The sequence below is a fragment of the Phaseolus vulgaris genome, chromosome 3 (assembly GCF_051622355.1).
Source record: "Phaseolus vulgaris cultivar YP4 chromosome 3, ASM5162235v1, whole genome shotgun sequence".
Classification (NCBI taxonomy): domain Eukaryota; kingdom Viridiplantae; phylum Streptophyta; class Magnoliopsida; order Fabales; family Fabaceae; genus Phaseolus; species Phaseolus vulgaris.
Window position 1 is genome coordinate 3966225 of NC_143500.1, and position 20985 is coordinate 3987209.

The window sequence follows — 20985 nt, forward strand, 5'->3', positions numbered from 1 at the left end:
TCCTTTTAATGAAAATATAAGCAAAATGTAAAATGTTAAAATAATTTTCAAAATTAAAAAAATTAAAATATTATTAATATTTAGTGGGGTGTAAGGTGGAGCATGAGATAAAAAAAACCATTTTTCTTAAAATAATACAGAGGAATGATATATGACAATTTGCTCCACTATACAACCTTTAATTAATGATATAAAAAATGATATTTTTGTAATTTCATATAAAAATTGAAGTTTTAGACCAAGAAAGAATGTTATATACTGGAAGAGCAATGATAATTTGACACCTCTTGCTCCAAATTACACATTTTCAAATGACAAAAATATCTTTTTACACTTTATAACCTCTATCATTTGAAAGGTGTAATTTGGAGCAATGCAAAAAGTGGGTGTGAAAATAATATTTTTCATAATGTATATTTTTAATAATAAGTTAAATATAATTAAAATATTATATTGTTTCACCAAGTACATGTTTTTTTTGTTTGATTGTGATGTTAAAATATCACCACCTTTAATTGTTTTCTCCGGTTTGGATACTGAAATTAGAGTGAATAAGAAAGAAAATGATGATAATTGATCTAAGAATGGTATTGATGGATCGAAGTGCTTGAATCGCGCAGGAATGGTTGTTAATATAGAAAAACAAAAACCAGCCACTCCTCTTTCCTTTCCAATAATAACATTCACAGATTCTTCTCTCTTCACAAGAAGGACTTCTTTCTCTCAGTTTCTTCGGCGTTTGTTTCCACCAAGCGTCCAAAACTCAAACCACAACCATGGGTCTCAGATCTCTCTTCGGCAAGAAGAAGAAACTGCCCAAGACAACCTCAACCTTATCCAACACATCATCTTCATCGTCACCACCGTCATCGCTTCCATCCTCATCGTTATCACTATCGTTCATGCACAACCACTCACGCGCCCCCGTCACCGTCGAGTTGGAATACGTCTTCAGAAAGTTCGACACCAACGGCGACGGAAGAATCTCCTCGTCGGAGCTCGGCTCCATGATGAAGTGCCTCGGCCAGCACGCCACCGAGGAGGAGGTTTCCAGAATGATCCAGGAAATCGACTGCGACGGCGACGGCCACATCAACTTGCAGGAGTTCATCGAGTTGAACACCAAGGGCGTGGAGCCCGACGAGGTTCTCGAGAATCTCAAAGAGGCGTTTTCCATTTTTGACATCGACGGCAACGGCTCCATCACCGCCGAGGAGCTGCACATGGTCATGGCCAGCCTCGGCGACGAGTGCTCCCTCGACGAGTGCCACAGGATGATCGCCGGCGTCGACGGTGACGGCAACGGCATGATAAATTTCGAGGAGTTTAAGATCATGATGACAGGGAACAAATAAAATTTAATAAACATGTTGCACTCATCAAATCAAAAGGTTTCTTTCTTTTTTTTTCTTAAATTTTTTGTCTCTGATTTTGTTTCGTTTTCGTTAGTTTATTTGGAAAGATCAGAACTAATTCTTCCCCTCTCTTTTGTATCTACTTTGAAGGGGAAGAATTAATTCTGATTTTTCCACCAATTTTTTCCCTCGACAAATCAACGTGGATAGATGCGTGTGCGTGTGTTTCCATTAGTTGTTTCTTTTTTCTGTTTATCACTCAGTTTCGGGGAAATTAAATACGCTGATTCGATTCCTTCATATCAGATTCTGTCTCTGCATAGCTGTTTCCTTCGTCTTTCAAACTCGATTCAGTTTCCTCACTTTCTTCATTCACGTTTTATGATTTAAACACAACATTGATGTTTTATGGCATTGACACGGGAATAATCGAGGCAAAAATATATATAATTTCTAAAATGTAGGATACAAATTATGCAAAAATATATATAATCTCTAAAATGTAGAATACAAAGACAAAAATTATGTACAAATTAACTGAGAGTGAGAGGTTGAAGGAACACTATATGTCACATGACGAAGATGGTCGTATGTTGTAGCAGATTATGATAATAATAATAATAATGAATGATTTGCAGCAACAAAACGAAAGAGTGTAGGGAAATTACTGATAGAGCTCTTAAAGCACAAATCACCAATCACGAGAGAATGAAATATTACTCAATAATGGAATAACAAGATTTTCAATCAATTTCAATAGAGGTAACAAATTAGCCCATTTTTATCCATTATATGCTCCTAAAATTAATTAATTCACTTAAGACTTGAGTTTTCATCTAAAGCAAAAACGTTGGATGTAATTCAATGTAAAATGTTTGTAATGTTAAGTAAGAATTCGACATAAATGTGGAAGACATAAATCTCCCATTTTTTTTTATTCCCGATGGCTCAACAAAAACCCTAAAAAAGGGACTATGATAACAACTTAACACAATAATATGTTGTTGAAAATATGAAAAATGCACACAACACCAAAGTCTCTTATGTAAAAAAGTTCCACTTATTTTTAAAAAAATTCACTATGCATTTTTTCGTCATATTTTTATCTGACATAAAGTGTGTGATGTGGTATATACTAACTTTGCTCTAGTGTTTGTGAACACCTCATTTCCTATTTCAAGGATTTCTACAAATTATGTGTAACCAAATTTTCAACTAAAAAGCTTAAACCACCTTAAAATAGAGACCTCTTGAAAATAATACATGTGATCTTTTTGCAGCATTAGTGTAAAGATTCCCTAGCCAAAGGAAGGGAATTTCATTTACACATTCATTAAAATGCTTCAAACTAGTCAATTAAGAAAGTTGTGATACAAAGGAGAGTAGCAAACATGGAATAGGTCGAATCCCAAGTTGTCTCACAAATTCGAAGTGAGAAGGTCACAATCAGAAAATGGGTCAAAGAAAACAAAGAAGACCATGTTTCTTCTGGTGAGAATTCCCTTGGGATTCAAAGAATGGTTGGTTCTACAAGAATGATACTCCTCAATTTAAACATAATGACCTATTTTGGATCAAACTTCAACAATTTATTTTATTTTATTTTAATTGTATGCTTAAATAACTAAGTGGAAAATATATTTTTATGTATCAAATCATGCTAAACACAATATTTATTTTTGTTCCTAATAGAGAGATGGGACTTAGAGAACTATTGAAGTCTTCGTCTTCCTCTTTCGATCGAGCAGGTTGTTGGGTGCTTGATTGAGGTTCTTCTTGTCTTTGTGCTTCTCCTTTGGCTCTTGGTCTCGGGTGAACACCGAATGGGGGTACCTGCGGAAGGCACTCTAACGCTCAAGTCAACAAAGCGGGTGATCAGTATTCGGGTAGATGCACAATAATAAATGACGTACCTTTCTCCTTGGGATGTGTGCTATTTATATTATTTTAATGTGCTTACCTTATTGAGCCTGATTAGTGGAATGGATCACACTTATGGATGTATTACCTATCCTTAATGACAGATTAGCTTCACTGACATTGGTTTGAGTGTTAATGGATTTATGTGTCGGTCGGTTGGGCCGTCCGTGGTGATTTCCCTTGTCTCGGCCGGGTTCCCTTGTCTCGATCATGTTTCCCTAGTCTCGACCAAGTTCCCTGGGCTCGATCAGAATTCCCTTGTTTCGGTCAAATAAACCGCATCTCGGTTAGGGAGACCGAATCTCGGTCTCGCCCATACCGGTACAGTTGCCCCCCAGACTCAAAGATGGATACATCCAATGAGTCTTGAATGGTAGGTGTCGGTCATACCAATACAATTCTAGTCCAACAAACGATTGGGTAACTAAACGAAATTAAGTGCAGTTTAAATTGTACTTTATTTGATAATTATTCAATTTAAAAATACATCATAATTATTATGAAATTCTTCAAAAACACTATATAATCGACTACCAACCAACTGAAAAAACCACCATAATCAATTATCCTGAAGATATAATCAACATTTTACACTTTTCTTCACTCACATCTTCAAACAACGACGTCACTCACATTTCCATCTTTATAAACAATGGAGCAATGTAAACAAACACAATATTGGAAACAGTAGTAGAGTGAACCTTAAAAGGAACAAGTGTGATACAGCTGTAAGATGTAGATAATGTTGATGGTGTCCACGTTAATAGGAACAACCAAAAACGTCTTCAAATCAAACACTTGAAGCTCTCTCTTTCAACCAAGACAAATAAAATTAAGCTCTCTTCACTCTTACATTCTAAGAAGAATCTCTCCATTTCACACTCTTAAACAAAAAATAGAAGAAAAGGAGTTCAATTTCATTTATTATTAACATATTCATAATCATTATTAATTCTACAAGTAATTTAAAACTTTATTAGAACATTATTGGCTAACTTAAATATTATTCTTATTCTTATTATTATTATGGTTATTATTTAATTGTATTATTACGCTTTGAGTTATAGCTTATAATCTGGTTCTAATACATAATCGATTTGGAAGAATAATAGGTTGATGTATAATCAGTGTAAGAATATAATATAATATAATTACACCTTTTTATCCTAGTGGAAATTATTTTTTATTAAATACATGATGTATTTATATTTATAAAATAAATTACGTTATATGTATATATTAATCTATATTTTTAGATAAATCCACTCTATTAACATTATTTAACATTATAAGAAAAGAAATGTTTTAGATGTATTTGAGTAAAAGAATTTACACAAGAGAGTGATCTATCCTATTTGGAAAAATAAAATTCTCCAGAATTCATTTCAAATATTATTTTTGAAACGTATCACTTTTGGAAAAAAATCTAAACAATTTATCTTCCTATTAGAATTATCAGTATCCGTTTATGATCTATCGATACAACTAAGTTTATTATACATAAATACAAAATTAACAAGACTAAATCAGTGATTAAATATTAATTAATATATTCTTAATCATGATTTAAAGTCTTAATTCTACCTAATATCATCATATAAATGGACAAAAAAAATAAAATACCTCATCATTTATATTAAAACATATAAAATACATAATTAAAAACATATAAAATACACTGAAATCTCACTTAAACATTCAAATATCTCATACAAAATAAAATAAAATAAAATCGACCGAGATAAATGACTTTAATCCCACTAAACCAAGAACAATTTGTATAACAAAGTGACAAATTAATAAAAAAAAAACCCACTAAAAAAAAGTTATTAAAAGGATTATGGATTCTGTGCGGAATGATGTGAAGCACGTGGGAACGGTGAGATGAGTTCAATTATTCGTTTGTAGCTTTTGAGAGTCTTCAAAGTTCAACAAATCAAAGTTGGGTACTGAGAATGTTGAGAATCGTACGTCATGGCAGACGCATAAAGTGCAAAACCAACACTTTTAAATCCACACCCAAACTTCACTTCACTCACTCACTTCCAATGTTGCCACCTCCCGGAACCGTCGTATTTAACACCGTCGGAAGACCCCAATACGGTTTCGACGTCTTCTCCGTCGACCTCCACCGCCACCGCCCTCCGCCTCACGCCTCCACCGACCACCGCCTCACTGACGGCCTTTCAATTAACTTCAACGCGCAATTCATCAGTCACCAAAACGACGTCGTCTTCGTCTCCGAACGAACCGGCTCGCCCCGCTTCTACATTACCCGACCCGATAACAAACCCCAGCCTCTATCGTTTCTCCCCAACGCTCTCTTCCTCGATCGCCCCATCATCAGAAATGGAAACCTCTACTTCGTTTCCACTCACCACCAACCTGATGAGGTTTTCACCAGCTGGAGCGCCGTTTACTCCTCCGCCGTTGAGGAGGGCGCCACCGCCGCCACAGTTACTAGACTCACCCCGCCTGGCGAGGTGGACTACAGCCCCGCCGTGTCCCTCACCGGGAAATTCCTTGCCGTCGCGTCTTACCGCTCCCGCCGTTGGCAGACCAACGATTTCCGCGAACTACAAACGGAGATTGTCGTTTTCCCCGAGGCTGACCCTGGAAAACGAGTCACTGTGAGCGAACGCGGGGGCTGGCCAACGTGGTCGCGAGATTCAACGGTATTCTTCCACAGAATCGCCGACGATGGATGGTGGAGCATCTTCCGCGTCAATTTAAACGATTCGGATGAGGTACCTATATCGGAAAACTCGTGCTCGCCGATTCGCGTGACGCCGCCGGGGTTGCACTGTTTCACTCCGGCAGCTTTCCACGACGGAAAGCGCATCGCCGTCGCAACTCGCCGCAAAGAGAGCGGTTTCCGCCACGTGGAGATTTTCGATCTGGAATCGCAAACGTTCCAACGAATTACCGAAGATATAAACCCTAATTTCCACCACTACAACCCGTTCGTCTCACTGGACTCCAGCCAACTCGGGTACCACCGATTCAGAGGCGAGTCAACTCAGGGCGAGTCGAAATATCCACACCTCGATAAAGTTCACTCTCCGGTTCGCGACTTACAGTTACTCAGGCTTAACGGTTCGTTTCCTAGCTTCTCCCCCGACGGCGATTTCATCGCTTTCAACCACACCTTAGAGGCCACCGGCGGAGTGAAAGTCGTTCGATCAAACGGTTCTCAACGATGGACTTTACTCAAAGGAAGGACGTGCTTTCACAACGCGTGGAGCCCAACGGAAAACGTGATATACACCTCCATCGGTCCAATCTTCGAGTCCGTTTCCAAAACGGTGCAAATCGGTCGTATTGAATTCGACCCGGTTCATTTCACAGACGACCGTGAAGAGGTTCCGTTTAAGCTGACGATTCTGACGAGAGAGGAGACCGGGAACAACGCTTTTCCGGCGTGTTCCCCTGACGGGAAGAGCGTGGTGTTCCGGTCAGGGAGGTCGGGGCACAAGAATTTGTACATAGTGGACGGCGTTGAGGGGGAGTTTAACGGCGGGATACGGAGGTTGACGGAGGGGGCGTGGATCGATACGATGCCGTGCTGGTCCCCGAAAGGGGATTTGATAGCGTTTTCGTCGAACAGGCATGAGCCGAAGAACAGCGAGGTGTTTGGGATTTATTTGGTGAGGCCCGACGGGAGTGGGTTGCGGAGGGTGGAGGTGGCGATGGGGGTGGAGGGTGGGAGGGAGAGGTTAAATCACGTGAGCTTCAGCGGCGACGGAGAGTGGCTGGTTTTCACGGCGAACTTGGGCGGCGTGACGGCGGAGCCGATAGGGTTGCCGAACCAGTTTCAGCCGTACGGGGATCTGTACGTGGTGAGGGTTGATGGGAGTGGGTTGAGGAGGCTGACGTGTAATGCCTATGAGAATGGAACGCCCACGTGGCACAATGGAGATTTGGTGTTGTGCCACGTGGATGGTGATGGTGAAGGTGAGAATTGGGATAAGTTGAAGGCTGAGTTTGCAGAACCATTGTGGATAACGTGTGACGTTTGATTTCGTTACCTGTGTTTATCTTCTTGTCTAATGTAATGTCCATTTCATGGCCAAATAAATTTGGGTTTCTTTTCATAAAACTTCTTAAAACTACTTAAGAGGTGGACAGGTGGACTTTAACTATAACTCAAGCTAAGTGGATTTTAACTATAATTCAATCTCTCAAAACTGAATCTCAAGTTTGTACTTATTTATATATTAATTTCTTATATTATAAAATATTAATATATTTTAATCTTGAGTCGAGTTGGAAATCTTCAACTTCAATTCTCTTTTGTTTGGGTGTAAAACTGATTTTTTTTAGTGAAATTGATTTTTAATTATTTGTTAATATTGCATGAAATTGTGGCATTAATCTTAATCTACTGTTACCTTTTTCTTAAAAACTTTTTTAAATCAGAGAAAGAGGATTTTCATGAGTTTTCATGCATTATAACTTTGCAAGACTAGCACAGAATTAAAAATTATAATTAAAAATAACAAGAGACGCATTTGTTCTTCACTTTCGTACATTAATTCAATGCATGATCATTATTATTGAGACACGTTCAATCTTATTGAGTTTTTATTTATTACAACCTCAAAATACATGTTGAAAATGTTTGAGTTGTTGGTTGTTCGTTCTTATCCACAAACACAATTACCCCGATAACAAAAAGCTCCTGCTAATCCATGACAAAGTTCCGGAGGGTAAGCAATGCAATCTTGGGTTTTTGAACATGGATATCTTGGTTTATTCCTAGATGAAACACCTGCAAAATTAAATGTGTTACAACTATTATAATTCAATATTTAATATATAAACATTTTTTCTACTATTCATCTTAACAACTTTGTTTTTATTTAGTGAGTGTTTTTATTTAGTGGGTAACGGATAAAACATTAAGGAATCGTTACACATCAGTTAATAGTTGATCTATAACATATTATTAAGATAAACAATAATATAAATAGAACTATCAAAAGAAGAATTAGATATGTGTTTTTTTTATATTCTACGATAACACATTTAAAATCCTAGCACTGACTCTTAAGCGTCGGAGTGCAATCGCAAGTATCCCTACCACCCGAATACTAGCATGATCGACCTAATACCAACATGATGAGAAGGAGACTCAAAGGAATCTTAAAACCATCGACACATTAACAATTGTACACCTGGCGGCATCTACTACCCGGGACCCTCTTTCCACACAGGTATAATATCATCTCAATAAATAAGGTTATCTCTAACTCAACTTTTAAATTTAGTTAATAAAATTCGCAAAATATCACCTACAATATTAGAAAGTTAACTGGAAAATAAATACAATAAGAAGCTTGAATGAAAGAATGTGGAAGAAAAACTACTTCATTAAGAAGATGTGTATTTTGTTAAATTTGAATTGTTATACCTGATCCTCCTTTTCTGAAATTGCATTGACACTTTCTTTCTCCATTGATAGCAACACAACGAACTGATTCTCTAGGACAACCCAAAAGGGGAAGGATTTGGATGCAATCTTTATCAACAAAACATTGATCCTGATCAACAGCTATTGTGTCTGTTCTTGTTGTCTTTGAAGGTGAAACACCTGAAATCTTACATCTATACTTTTAAAACTTGTGAATATCACTAATATATATATATATATATATATATGGTCGTAAATGAATATATTTTAGTTCTAATTGATTAATTAATTTTGTAATTAGATCAAATGATAAATGATAATGTGGTTACTTTTACATCAATTTTTAAATATTTATAATTTAAATTAAATATAATTGTGTATTTATATTTTTTAAATATTATATAATAATTTAAATTATACTCTAAGGTGATTTAGGTCAGACTAATGAGTTAGATTCTTTTTATCAGCAAATAATTAAGAATTTTCCTTTATCAGAAAAAAAAATTAAGATTTTTTTCTTCATCAGGAAAAAAATTAAGAATTTTTCCTTTATCAGCAAAAATGTTACGAATTTTTCCTTTATCAGAAAAAAATTACAAATCTTTCCTTTATCAGCAAAAAAAATTACGAATCTTTCCTTTATCAGCAAAAAAAAATTAAGATTTTTTCCTTTATCAGCAAAAAAATTAAGAATTTTTTCCTTATATTTGCAAAAAAAATAAGAATTTTTCTTTATAAAAAAAAACAAATAAGAACCACTTCAAGAGTGATCTAACCCTTACACAAAACATAAACACAAACACTTCTCACTAGGAGGTGGCAAAGTGGGACAAGTCATGCAGGCTGGCCCACTGAAAAAAACGCGAGGCAGGTTGCTCATTTCAACCTGCTGGCCCGCTTAATCCCCCCACATAACCCGCAGCTTGCGCGGGTCAAGTGCGGGGCGGGTTGACCCGCATAACTTTAAAATGTATAATTTTTTTTCTACACCCTCATATTTTCTTCATGTAGCCTCATATTTTACATTCTGAAATTTTTAATAGCATCTTACTACGCATGTTTCATGAAAATAATATTATGAAACCATTTACCTAATGCATCTAAATAAATAAAAAAATTCAAAATTTTTATTTAAAAAAATAATTTTTTAATAAATATTTCTTATGCGGACCAACCCTCATGCGAAACAGACTACAAAAATCAGCTCACAAATTCTATGCAGAGCAGGCCTATGCGGGACGGGCCAACCCGCATTGCCACCCCTACTTCTCATCCAACAAACCCAAACTCATAAAGGGGTATAAACAACACACAATCAAACAAACACCAACTAGATTGAAATCAGACAAATGACGGATTCCAGACTTTCGAATTAAAAAAAAAAAAATTCAGACACCAAACTGAAAAAAAAATCAAGTAAAAAGATATTTAGCAGTAAATCAAACCTTTAATTGAAAAAAAAAATATTACTTGCCCTACACATACAAAATGAATTACCCTGCACATACAAAATGAAGTGACAAAAATGGACTAAGAAACTTCACTAAATTAATGTTAGTTTAATACTAAATATAATATCAATTGTAACAAATACCTTGAGAAGCTGCTATTGCAAGAAAGACAAACAAAAATGCAAATGTGAATGAGGGATTTGACATATCTCCTAAATTGCAATATTTTGATATATAAAAAGAGAAAGAGAAGAAGGTTTTATGTTTCTTCAAACATGTTCATGATTTCAATTTATAGACAGAAATGAACTTTGTATGAACACTAAAAAGAATGATGTCACATTCATTAAAGTCATTTTCATTCCTTATAAAATTAAATTTAAAAGCAGATTATATTACATAATTTTATTAAATTGTAAATTAATAAAATACATTGAATGCTATTAAACTTTTCAATCAAATTATTAACTGGAATTATTTTTAACCTTAAATATCTTTCACTTTGACGTTTTAAATATATAAAAAAAATTCAATTAAATATGGTATATGTACATGAATCTAACTTTAAAATAGAGTTAATTAAATTATTATTTTTCTTTAAAATTAATAATTTTATTGTAGAGTTAGTCTTATATATTTTTACATAAAATTGTAAAATTTCCAGAGAATTAACCTGCTATAGAACTCATTTAAGTTGTAAGTTTAATTGATTAAACTAAAATATCTGCAATTTGAAGGAGTTATAAATTTGAAGAACTGTTCATGTACTTTGACTCATGAACCCTAATTAACCAAGATAGCCTCCAAAAATTATGTGTATTTTTTTCTTGGAACTTTCCTAAAATAAGAAGGATCCAATAGATGAAGATTACCTTTGAAAAATTCACATAATTGAATTCAGAAAACACAATGAGACAACCTTGGAAAATTTTATGTTTAAAAATTTCCAAGAATCTTCTTATGTAGAGTCAAATTGAGTGGGTACCAGTCATTATTTCTAATTCATTTTTCAGATTGTTGGAGATTCCACATCGACTAGAGATAAAGACATTTCATTGTATATAAGTGGGTGCAATCTCAAACCTATGAGTCGATTTTGTGAAAGATGAAAAACTCTAATCTCTAGTCAATATAGAATCTCCAACACAGATACATCAAAATTTATCTCATTTATAAATTTTTTAAAAGAAAGTAAAAAAATCGAAACATATTTATATGAATTAAGTATAATTTCTGACACAAAATTATAATTAAAATTAATTTTCTAATTATAATTTTACGCGTTTATAAACACCACTTTTTACACGGTTGACAGATGTTGACCAAATTGACCACAGATTCCATTGGTTATAATTAGTGCATGTTGACACATTCTCTACAAAAATTGGCAGTTACTGCTTATTTAATTTTTTTTATTTTTTTTATAAAAACTTTTATATTAAATATTATTATAAAACTTATATCTTATTCAGGCTGACACGAAACGATTACATAAAAAATTATATTATTAAAAAAAATAAAGAAAGATAGAAAATTAAATGAAAAAAATTGTAGAAATTATTATTTATTAATTTCCATGATAATATATATGAATAAAGAATATTAATAGTGCGTTAAAATAATGAAAGAATATTAATAATGTCTTAAAGAGAATGAATTATTAATTTATAGAGAATTTGAAATGATTTATAATCAAATATGTTATTTTATTACAAAATTTTAAAATTGTATGAAAGTAATTGAATTATTTAATATTAAATTTCTTTTGAAATATTTTTTTTTTCTTTTTTATGTTTTCTTTTCAGTTTAATTTTGTTAACATTAAAAGTATCACTTTTGAATTGATGACGATTAGACTTCTATTTATATTGTTAGAACTTATTTTTATATTATATAGTGTTCTTCCTCAATTAAAATATTAGGCTTCTCTCGGGTCAACGTGAAAGAGACTTTTTTTTTCTTTGTGTAAACTAATTTAATTTTTTTGACATTCTGTTGTTCTTATATTTTTTTATGACTATAGTTATTATTTTTATCATTGATACCAACAATAGTTTGCTAGGATTTTTTTGTTTCTATTATTTATAGTTGATATTAATTGAAAATAACTTCAACCGATATTAAAATATAAAAAACTTTGTAAATGGCATTTGAAAAAATCTTAACAAATTTTAACTAAAAAATAAAATCAACTGGATGAATTAAGAAAATCAATATTAATATTTTCTTAATTATTACTAATTGTTTAATATTTAATATTTTTAAATTTTGTGATCATTAAAATACTTTATTAAAAAATAAAATTTAATAAATTTGATTATCTAATTTAAAAATTAAAATAATATCAATTAGAAATGAATTTATTTAAATGTGTTTAAAACAAGAAGTTTACAGTTAAAACTAGCATATCACTTATTCCTTTAAACCACTTCCATAAACCAACTGCCACTGAACAAGTGAAAAAAAATATATTTTTTCTCCATTTCTACAATACAAAGATATTTTTTTAGAAAAATAAGATTAAGATCTAGATTTTATAAAAGTTGTAGTTTAAAATTTAGGATTTAGGATTTAAGATTTCACACTTATGAATAAAAATCATTAAATAAATATGAAGATAGACATATAAGATTTTAAAAATAATACGTATGGATGCGTTTTTTTTACATTGGTTAAGTTTTATTCTATTTTTTTATAAGTGTTGGACATTTGTGATTTAACTTGATTAAATTTTTATTGTTGATTAAATTTTTCATTAAAAGAAATTGGTTTAAGATCTTAAAAAGTAAATTAAAGTTAACTTTCACAATAAAATTTCTCTTATACTACTGAATTTTTAATTTATTTTAATAAAAGATAACCTTTTTTTACCAATTTCTGAAGAATTTTTTAAAGCACAAAAAGAAACACTTATTTCTTATAAATTATGCCATTATAAAAAGATTTTCTCTTACTAAATTTTAAAGTGTTGTAAGGATATATAGATCAACATTAATTAGATTTCAATGAACCTTAATAAATTAAAAAAAAATTGTTTTACCGACCAAAATATGAAGCTATTATAATTAATTATATGTGGTTCACATAATAAATAAGGTTTGAATAATTTGACCATTTCCGTGATTCATCAATCATTGCACAAGTTTTGGTTGGCGCAAAAGCTAAGATAAGTTAGCTTAGCGTTGAAAAGTGTAATAGTCAATATAGTAATAAACAAATAAGTAAAACATATAAAATGAATTACCTAAAACATAACCCATTTATAAATTAGGTTATTTTCAGGTTTCAAAACACAAAAGGAACATGATGGCATGACTGAAACAACTTCCAAACTAATGAATGCACCCACAAATTTCTATCTAAAAAGTAAAAAAAATAAATTGATGGTATGTACACTCATTTTACTTTTTGCCGCATAAAGAAAAATTCAGATTTAGATTATTAGTAAAGAAAAAAATGTCAAGTTTATTTATTTTGATTGGTGTTTGAAACCTTTTATATGTATGAAATTTGTTAAATATATTTGCTCCTTTTATTTTGGTATATAGTGCTAACTCCTTGTTTTAAGAAGGAAGAAGTTGTGTGTTTTATAGATTGATTTTAAGCAGTTTGTTCCCTTGAATGGGTTATGCAATAGGAACATTTGTCTCTTACATTAGAATAAAAAGACTCTAAGCAGCAACAATAATGATGTGAAAAAGGATATCTAAGGTTTTTTGTTGAGTTCGTGGTAAATTCAGGAAGTTGCTCTAATTTTGAAGGTTAATGTTGGTAGTCTGACTATGTTTTTATGTTTTTCGGTATTTGATGTGTTGTTGCACTTTAGATGTTGTCAATGATGAACTTCTTTGGTTGTGTTGTTTTTAAGGTCTAGGGATAGTTGATAGCTTTTGTTGAGAGGTTCAAATAGGTTGGGATGTGAGACTCTATCTTATTTTTCTTCTTATTTATTTCTTATATAAAGTTTGGATCACCCATTAAATGATCTATATTTATTTATTATTTCTTGCTATAAAAAAAATTCAGATCAATAATCATTTATTTAATATAATATTTAAAATACATAAATCAAATGACATTAAGATACATAAATCATACCATAATTAATCTATTTATTTAATGTAATATTTAAGATATATAAATCAGCCCACAACTCAATTATAAGTTCTTAGTTATAAATTACTAATATAAAATTTATTTATATTTCATAATAATTTATTATGTTTTTTTAACTAAATAAATTCAAACAAAAATTATAGATAAGTGATAACATTATGAGAAATTACATTCAATTTTTGGTACTTTTCTATACTCACAAACATCATGCAAGTGTCAGATTTTCTTTTGTAAATGAAACTTCCATTCTTTTATTAATCGATCAACATTACAAACTAACTCTGTAGAAATACACAGTCTTCTCTTTTTTACATGAAAATTCCCTAAATCCATTTTCACTGATAATTAAAGTTATATGTTCTTGTTCTTCTGTAAAGTGAGTCGTTCAACAAGAATGTCTAATGCTTCCTTCATCCACCAATGCTGACAAACTTCTCCAGCTTCATCAACACTCATCTGCATAAAGTGATAACAAACACATAAAAAAAAATTATATACATGCATACATTTTTCTTAAAAGAATAACAAGTGTTTTATTTAATAAGCCATGCATAATATACACATTTTAGAGGGTGACTCATGTCATGGTCACAAAGAACCTAAACTAACATCTTAGAAAATGATGCAACCATAATCATTATATTAAAATAAGTGTTTCACTATTATATATACATTTTTTGAAAGTGAAATTGAACAACTTTTTTTTATAAAAACTCTGATATAAAAAATATTATTAAAAAAAATATAAGAAAAAATAAAAGAAAAAATAAAAGAAATATTTATTAGTTAACTCTTGGACATACCCATGTTCTTCTTCTTAGATCTTTCTCAGGCCACAAGTCAAGTTCTTCTTTGACTAGCAAAGGAAACATGTGACCTTCATAGTATGTGCCATGTCTTTTGCTCATGAAGCTCCATTCACCCAATTCATGCTGCAATATCAAAACAAACCAATTTTTCACTTTTTCCTTTAAAATTATATTTAAACCTAATAGAAGAAACTAATTTCACTTTATAAAAAATAATTAAGAGTATATTTGAGATAATTTTTATAAATTAAACTATGAAAAAAATTATTTAAATATCTTCCAAATACATTCAAAAGTACCTCAACTATTCCAGTAACTCCTGCTTCTTCTAAGGACTCCCTGTAAGCTGCTTCTTCTATAGATTCATCGAGCTCCCATCCTCCCTAAAATGCACAAATATTTTATGTTAAATATTACTATGCATGAATTAATTAAGATGAGGCAAAAAAATTCAGTTATAGTAAACACCAACTTTATTCATGCATGTAAACAAAAATCACCACCCAATTGGAGAGAAAAAAAAGTATTCATACTTTTAAAGTTGTATGATCATGGGTCGAGTCCGCTAGCATACTCGAGTGGATTATTTCTGAATTGAGCTTTTACAAGAGATCTCATATTTACTCCTAGATAGGAGAGATGGGGGCGGAGATCATGCTAATTGGTATATATGCGGGATTAGAACTATTATGATTAAATGTGATTAGAAAACGAAAAACAGAAAAATAGAAATAAAAGACAATAGAGAAAGGAAAAAAAAAAACACAATACTTTTTAGGACTGGAAATCACTATTTAGGACTAAAATACATGTTTTAGTAAAGAGACATCTCGATTGGCTTGAAAAAAAATAACTAATCATTTCTGATTAATTGTTTATGTTTTAGAATTTGAAAATATATGAATTATACTTTCAAAAAACATGTTTATTATTTTCCTTCAACTTTTTAGCATACTATTACAAAAATATCGTGTGTCAAATTAACCTTTTTAAAAAAAAAAATCATTAGTCACCCAAGTTAACGATCTATAAAAGTATAAATGAAATAAAACGATTAAATTGTTGGGTATCATGTTAATTAAAGTATATTATTGGTTTGTGAATGAAATGTATTTATTTGTATATTTGTGGAAGAAACGACAAAAGTACCTTGGGGAACATTAATGCTTGGCCTTTTTGTGAACTAACCAAAAGCACCTCCAACTCATTGCTCACATTGCCATCACTCTCTTCTTTATATCTGTAAGGTATGCACCTGCAGAAGTAGACATTGGAATAAGTTTAAGATAAGTTATTTTAACAAGAGTTTGTTGGATAAAATTAGTAGTCTCGGTCGGTAGAGTGTAAACCTCATCTTATAACCAAATTTATAAAATTGAACTAGGGTTAAAATTCACTTCGTAACTTTTACAGTAAAATTGAGTTAGACTTAAAGTTCACTCTGCAACTTTTACAATAAAATTGAATTAAGTTTAAAGTTCATTTTTATAACATTTACAAAATAGAAAACTAAAATCCTACTTTTACAAAATAGAAAGCTAAAATCCTACAACTTCACCACATTTAAAGTTTCTCTTTAAAATGAAAGTTTCTTCATGCATATAGCTAGTAGATACCCAGGTAGAAGAAAACAAAAGAAAAATGAGAAATAAGAGTATCATGCAGATATTCAACTATTAAACCTCTAAAAACTCCAGGAAAAAAGCTAAAAAAATTGAGCTTTTATTCATAAAAAACAACCCTTTTGTTTTCTACTCTAGAAAGCTTGATTTGTGTTTCATTCCCTTCCACCTTTCCTTTTCAGGAAAAGAGAAACTTCCAAAACACATGCCAGCTTCAGATGAAGTCTCACGACAAAACACCTTCAGAAACAAACCCAAAATTAAGAAACAGACGTCAAAAAAAACAGGACCAAGAACTGAAATGATGAACTCACCCCACAACTTGTCTTCCACCACTACTGTTGTACCTCTGCATCTCCCTTCCCGTTCGAGACACCAAGCAAACCATACTTAACTTCAACACTTCCACTTTCAGAAACCTCGAAAAAGCAAAACACAGAACAGTATTCTATGTATGTCTGATAAGAATATTGTATACGAAAGGTACGAGAAAGTGTATATATGTTTAGGATTTAAGGTTTAGGGTTTGTATACACGTTAATCGAAGAATAAGATGAAGATTAGAGGGTTTAGAATATATATAGGTAATAAGGGTGCTTGTGGAAGCGTTTGTAAAGCGCGTAATTGTCGCATATTGGTGGAAGGAAATGAAAAAAATAAATAATAAAAGTAGTAATAATAGAGAGATATTAATTATTAAATATTATTTGCCGAGTCAATGAGTGGGGGAAGAAGAATGTGACGATGGAAGAAGTTACTACCAAGTCCATGTATATATAGAATACTAGTATGATAGAGAGAGAGAGTCAACACGAGTTAAGTTGACTTTTGGAATGTTCATGCATTACCATTTGCATGGATTGTGTATTTCGTATAATACACTCTAGAATATTTGATTAATTCCTTTCTTTTTCTTCTTCTTCTTGGATGCACACAATTTGGTGAGAAATTTCTTCTAAAATATATTTGATGTAAACTATAAATTTAACTCAATTTCAAAAAATTGAATTACATTTTGAAAGAGTTTAAAAGAAATAATAAATCTTGTTACGATAAATTTTAAATTTAATTTAATACGAAGTGGACTTTACGCCTAACTCAATCCCATAAAACCAGCTAATGAAGTTGAGGTTTGCACTCAGTTATATACAATGAAAGGCTCTAATCTTTAGTCGATGTGGGATTTCCATCACACATTTTATTTATTTATTTATGCATATATGTTATACATAAATAAATTTACCAAAAGAGAATAATTGAGTGATTGTTTTCAAATATTTTGCTATATATTATTAGTATAAAATCATTAGATAGAAATTAATTGTAAAGATAAAAATAATTAATTGTTATAGTGAGTCAATTAGATATTATTTTAGAGATTAAAAATGATTGGTGTCTAATTTATTTTTTATTATTAATATTTTAATTATCTATCTTTAGGTACCAATTTTAAAATCTAAATAGTTGGTAGTTAAAGTGTTGATATATTAATAATAAAAACTAATTTAGATATTTATATTTTTTTAATCTCTAAGATAATATTTAATTTAATTAATATAATGAGTAATTAATTTTTATTTAATTTTTGTTGTTGTGGTGTATATATTTAAATTTAAACTTAATAGTGAGAAGAACTACATTAGCAATTTCTCTTTTAAGGGAAAGTGATTCTCCAAATGATTTATGTATAGTTGGGTTAAATATACTACATGGTATGATAATCTTGTTAGTTAATGCTTTAATTTTTATTTAGCAGCTAGAATTTTTATCACCTTAATTTTATTTTTCCATATTTTTTGTTTTTAAAACTATATATGAGTCAATTTGCACAACTCAGCAACAACCCATGGTGAGTTTAATAGACTTTTCCATTTTTTTTATGATTTGAAAATTGAGTTAAGCTGTTTCAGTATAAGAAAATCATGAAATAGAAATTAATTTTTAGAAACCAAAATAATTAGTTACAATAGGAACTAAAATAGAGACCATTTTAGAAACTAAAAAAAAATTGGTTTCTAAATTAGTTTCTATTATTTTCTATTATTGTTAAATAGTTTCTAAATTGGTATCTAATTAGCAACTAAAGTTTTAACTACCAATTATTTAGTTTCTAAATTTGGTAGCAAAAACCTTGGTTGCTAATTAAATACCAATTTAGAAACTATTTAAAAACAATAAAAAATAATAGAAATTAATTTAGAAATCAAATTTTTTTTAATTTTTATTTCTCGTAGGGATTAGTTGACATTTTAATTAACCAATCAATCCAAATGATAGATCTAATCACTTCTTGATTTAGATGGGAAGGAAAGAGATAAGAAACAAACAATAAATGTTCATAATTTGGTTGAAAAAGTAGGGACATACAAAAGAGAAAACTTAATTATTTTCATGTGATCCCACCATAAAAAAAATAATTTATTCTTTTCATATTGGAAGAAAATAGAAAGGAAACAAACTCTCTTTTTCATCGTTTGACTAAGTTTTTATAATATAATTTTTTTTAAAAATAATAATAGGTTTATACTAGGAAAATATGTTGTATTAAAAAATGCATTTTAATTAATATGATTCTTATTTTTTTTATCTTTTCACTTATCAAAACAAGTGGGAAAGTTTATGTTTCCTCTTTATTTTTTATTTATATAAACAACTATGTTTCCTTCATTTTTTTTTCACTTCTTATTTTTTTCATTTATAAATAAAATAAAACATAATAATTATTAATATTTCCTCATTTTTTATATAAAATAAATTATAAGAATTCTTTAAATAAAGGTAATACATAATTTTTTATATTGAATCTTGAAAAAAAAACTAAAATTCAGACATAATTTTTTTATATTGAATCTTAAAAAAAACTAAAATTCAGATGTAATATAAAATAAATTCGAGAAACAGACACCATTATCACCTCCCTTTATCTTTTCTTTTATTTTATTTTTCATTTCTTTCTTTATCACCTTTCTTGGTGACTTGAGTCTTAAGTGTGTTGTTCTCTTGTACCAACTCTATGTGTTCAAAAAGAATTATGTGCTTCTTTATCTTTAGGCTATTGTGATTTTTAATTCCCTTAATCAAAACAATAATGTGATCAAATTGATAAGGTAAGGTTTTAAGGATGGTTGATCTTTCCTGCACCATATTAATTCAAATTAATATAAATTTATATCTTGCACACTTACCTGAAATATCTATTTTGTCTTTAATGATTTAAAAGATTTTGTCTTCTGGATATTTTATCCATAAGTCAAATCATAAAGTTTTGGATATGCAAATCCAGAACTAATATGTCCCTTTCGAATTTAACCATTCATAAACTTATCTGAACTGCATAAATGATCTTCTGGATATCAAGATCCGTAAGCAAACATAAATGAGTTTCAGATTTCAATCCTTAATAGCATTTACAGCACACCATTGTGGACAGGGAAATCCATAACTCATAACTCACGTATGGATACGATCATCCGAAAGCTTAAATAAAGTACGAAAATGACTTTTCGAATATCTAAATCTGGAGTATATAACAACCATGAAGTCAAAGAGAATGTTGGATTTTAAAATTTATATTAGATGCATGTCTTTAATGATATGATGCAAGGAGAAATTTTCTTTAAGAATTTCTTTTAAACAATGTTTTCATCCAAACTTGTCCACGAGCTTTCATTTTGTTTATCAATAGCTATTGAAATACTCAAAAATAGATTCTTGTTCAAATATTATAACAAATTCATACGGCTTTCGAAGGAATTGCAATCTTACTTTCTTAGTTTTGTCAACTTTACATTAAGCCTTCTTGAAATCTTGCAAGCTAAATTTGAAGTTTTTGCCTTTGAAATTTTCTGAAAGATTTTCAACCCTACACATTTATTGAGAAAGAAAACACATTTCTTTGTAATTTCTCTCCTTTAATATGTTGAAACATATTTCTCTATTGTTGAATAAAAAATATGGGAATAAATAAAAAGAATATATACTATGCTACTCACTATATACATATAAAATGTATAAAATTATTATAATAAATTTATTTAAAACAATTACTATGGCAGAAAACAGATAAATTTAGATTAATTAGGTAAAGTTAAGTTTTCCGTATTTATACCTTTATGAACTCCCTGCACATTTGGTGTATCATATTATTATTTGATGAATCATACAAGAATTAAAATAGTAAAATTTATACGTGGATAAACTTGTTAACTTAGAATTTATTCACAGAGATCAATTTCATTTGGTATAATAGATTTTCATCTATTTTTTTTTGTATGAATAGGTATAGGTTATCTATGTAAT

General features: G+C 30.4%; 4 protein-coding genes across 4 annotated transcripts; 2 read left to right on the forward strand and 2 right to left on the reverse strand.

Annotated features, from left to right (window-relative positions):
* Positions 1-586: 586 nt before the first annotated feature.
* On the forward strand, positions 587-1660 carry LOC137805748 (putative calcium-binding protein CML25). The gene has a single exon (XM_068605674.2). The coding sequence runs from the start codon at positions 777-779 to the stop codon at positions 1353-1355; it is 579 nt and encodes a 192-aa protein (XP_068461775.1). The 5' UTR covers positions 587-776; the 3' UTR covers positions 1356-1660.
* A 3223-nt stretch (positions 1661-4883) lies between these two features.
* Positions 4884-7374, forward strand: LOC137806170 (tolB protein-like protein). Its single transcript, XM_068606154.2, has one exon. It carries the CDS (start codon positions 5231-5233, stop codon positions 7292-7294), a length of 2064 nt encoding a protein of 687 aa, XP_068462255.2. The 5' UTR covers positions 4884-5230; the 3' UTR covers positions 7295-7374.
* A 368-nt stretch (positions 7375-7742) lies between these two features.
* LOC137806172 (uncharacterized) lies at positions 7743-10403 on the reverse strand. Its single transcript, XM_068606156.2, has 3 exons — positions 10283-10403; positions 8689-8868; positions 7743-8046 (listed from the first exon to the last, which is right to left on the reverse strand). Exons 1-3 carry the CDS (start codon positions 10344-10346, stop codon positions 7919-7921), a joined length of 372 nt encoding a protein of 123 aa, XP_068462257.2. The 5' UTR covers positions 10347-10403; the 3' UTR covers positions 7743-7918.
* A 4078-nt stretch (positions 10404-14481) lies between these two features.
* LOC137806171 (nudix hydrolase 18, mitochondrial) lies at positions 14482-17241 on the reverse strand. Its single transcript, XM_068606155.2, has 5 exons — positions 17001-17241; positions 16214-16319; positions 15364-15447; positions 15059-15187; positions 14482-14711 (listed from the first exon to the last, which is right to left on the reverse strand). Exons 1-5 carry the CDS (start codon positions 17072-17074, stop codon positions 14607-14609), a joined length of 498 nt encoding a protein of 165 aa, XP_068462256.1. The 5' UTR covers positions 17075-17241; the 3' UTR covers positions 14482-14606.
* Between the last annotated feature and the right edge of the window lie 3744 nt (positions 17242-20985).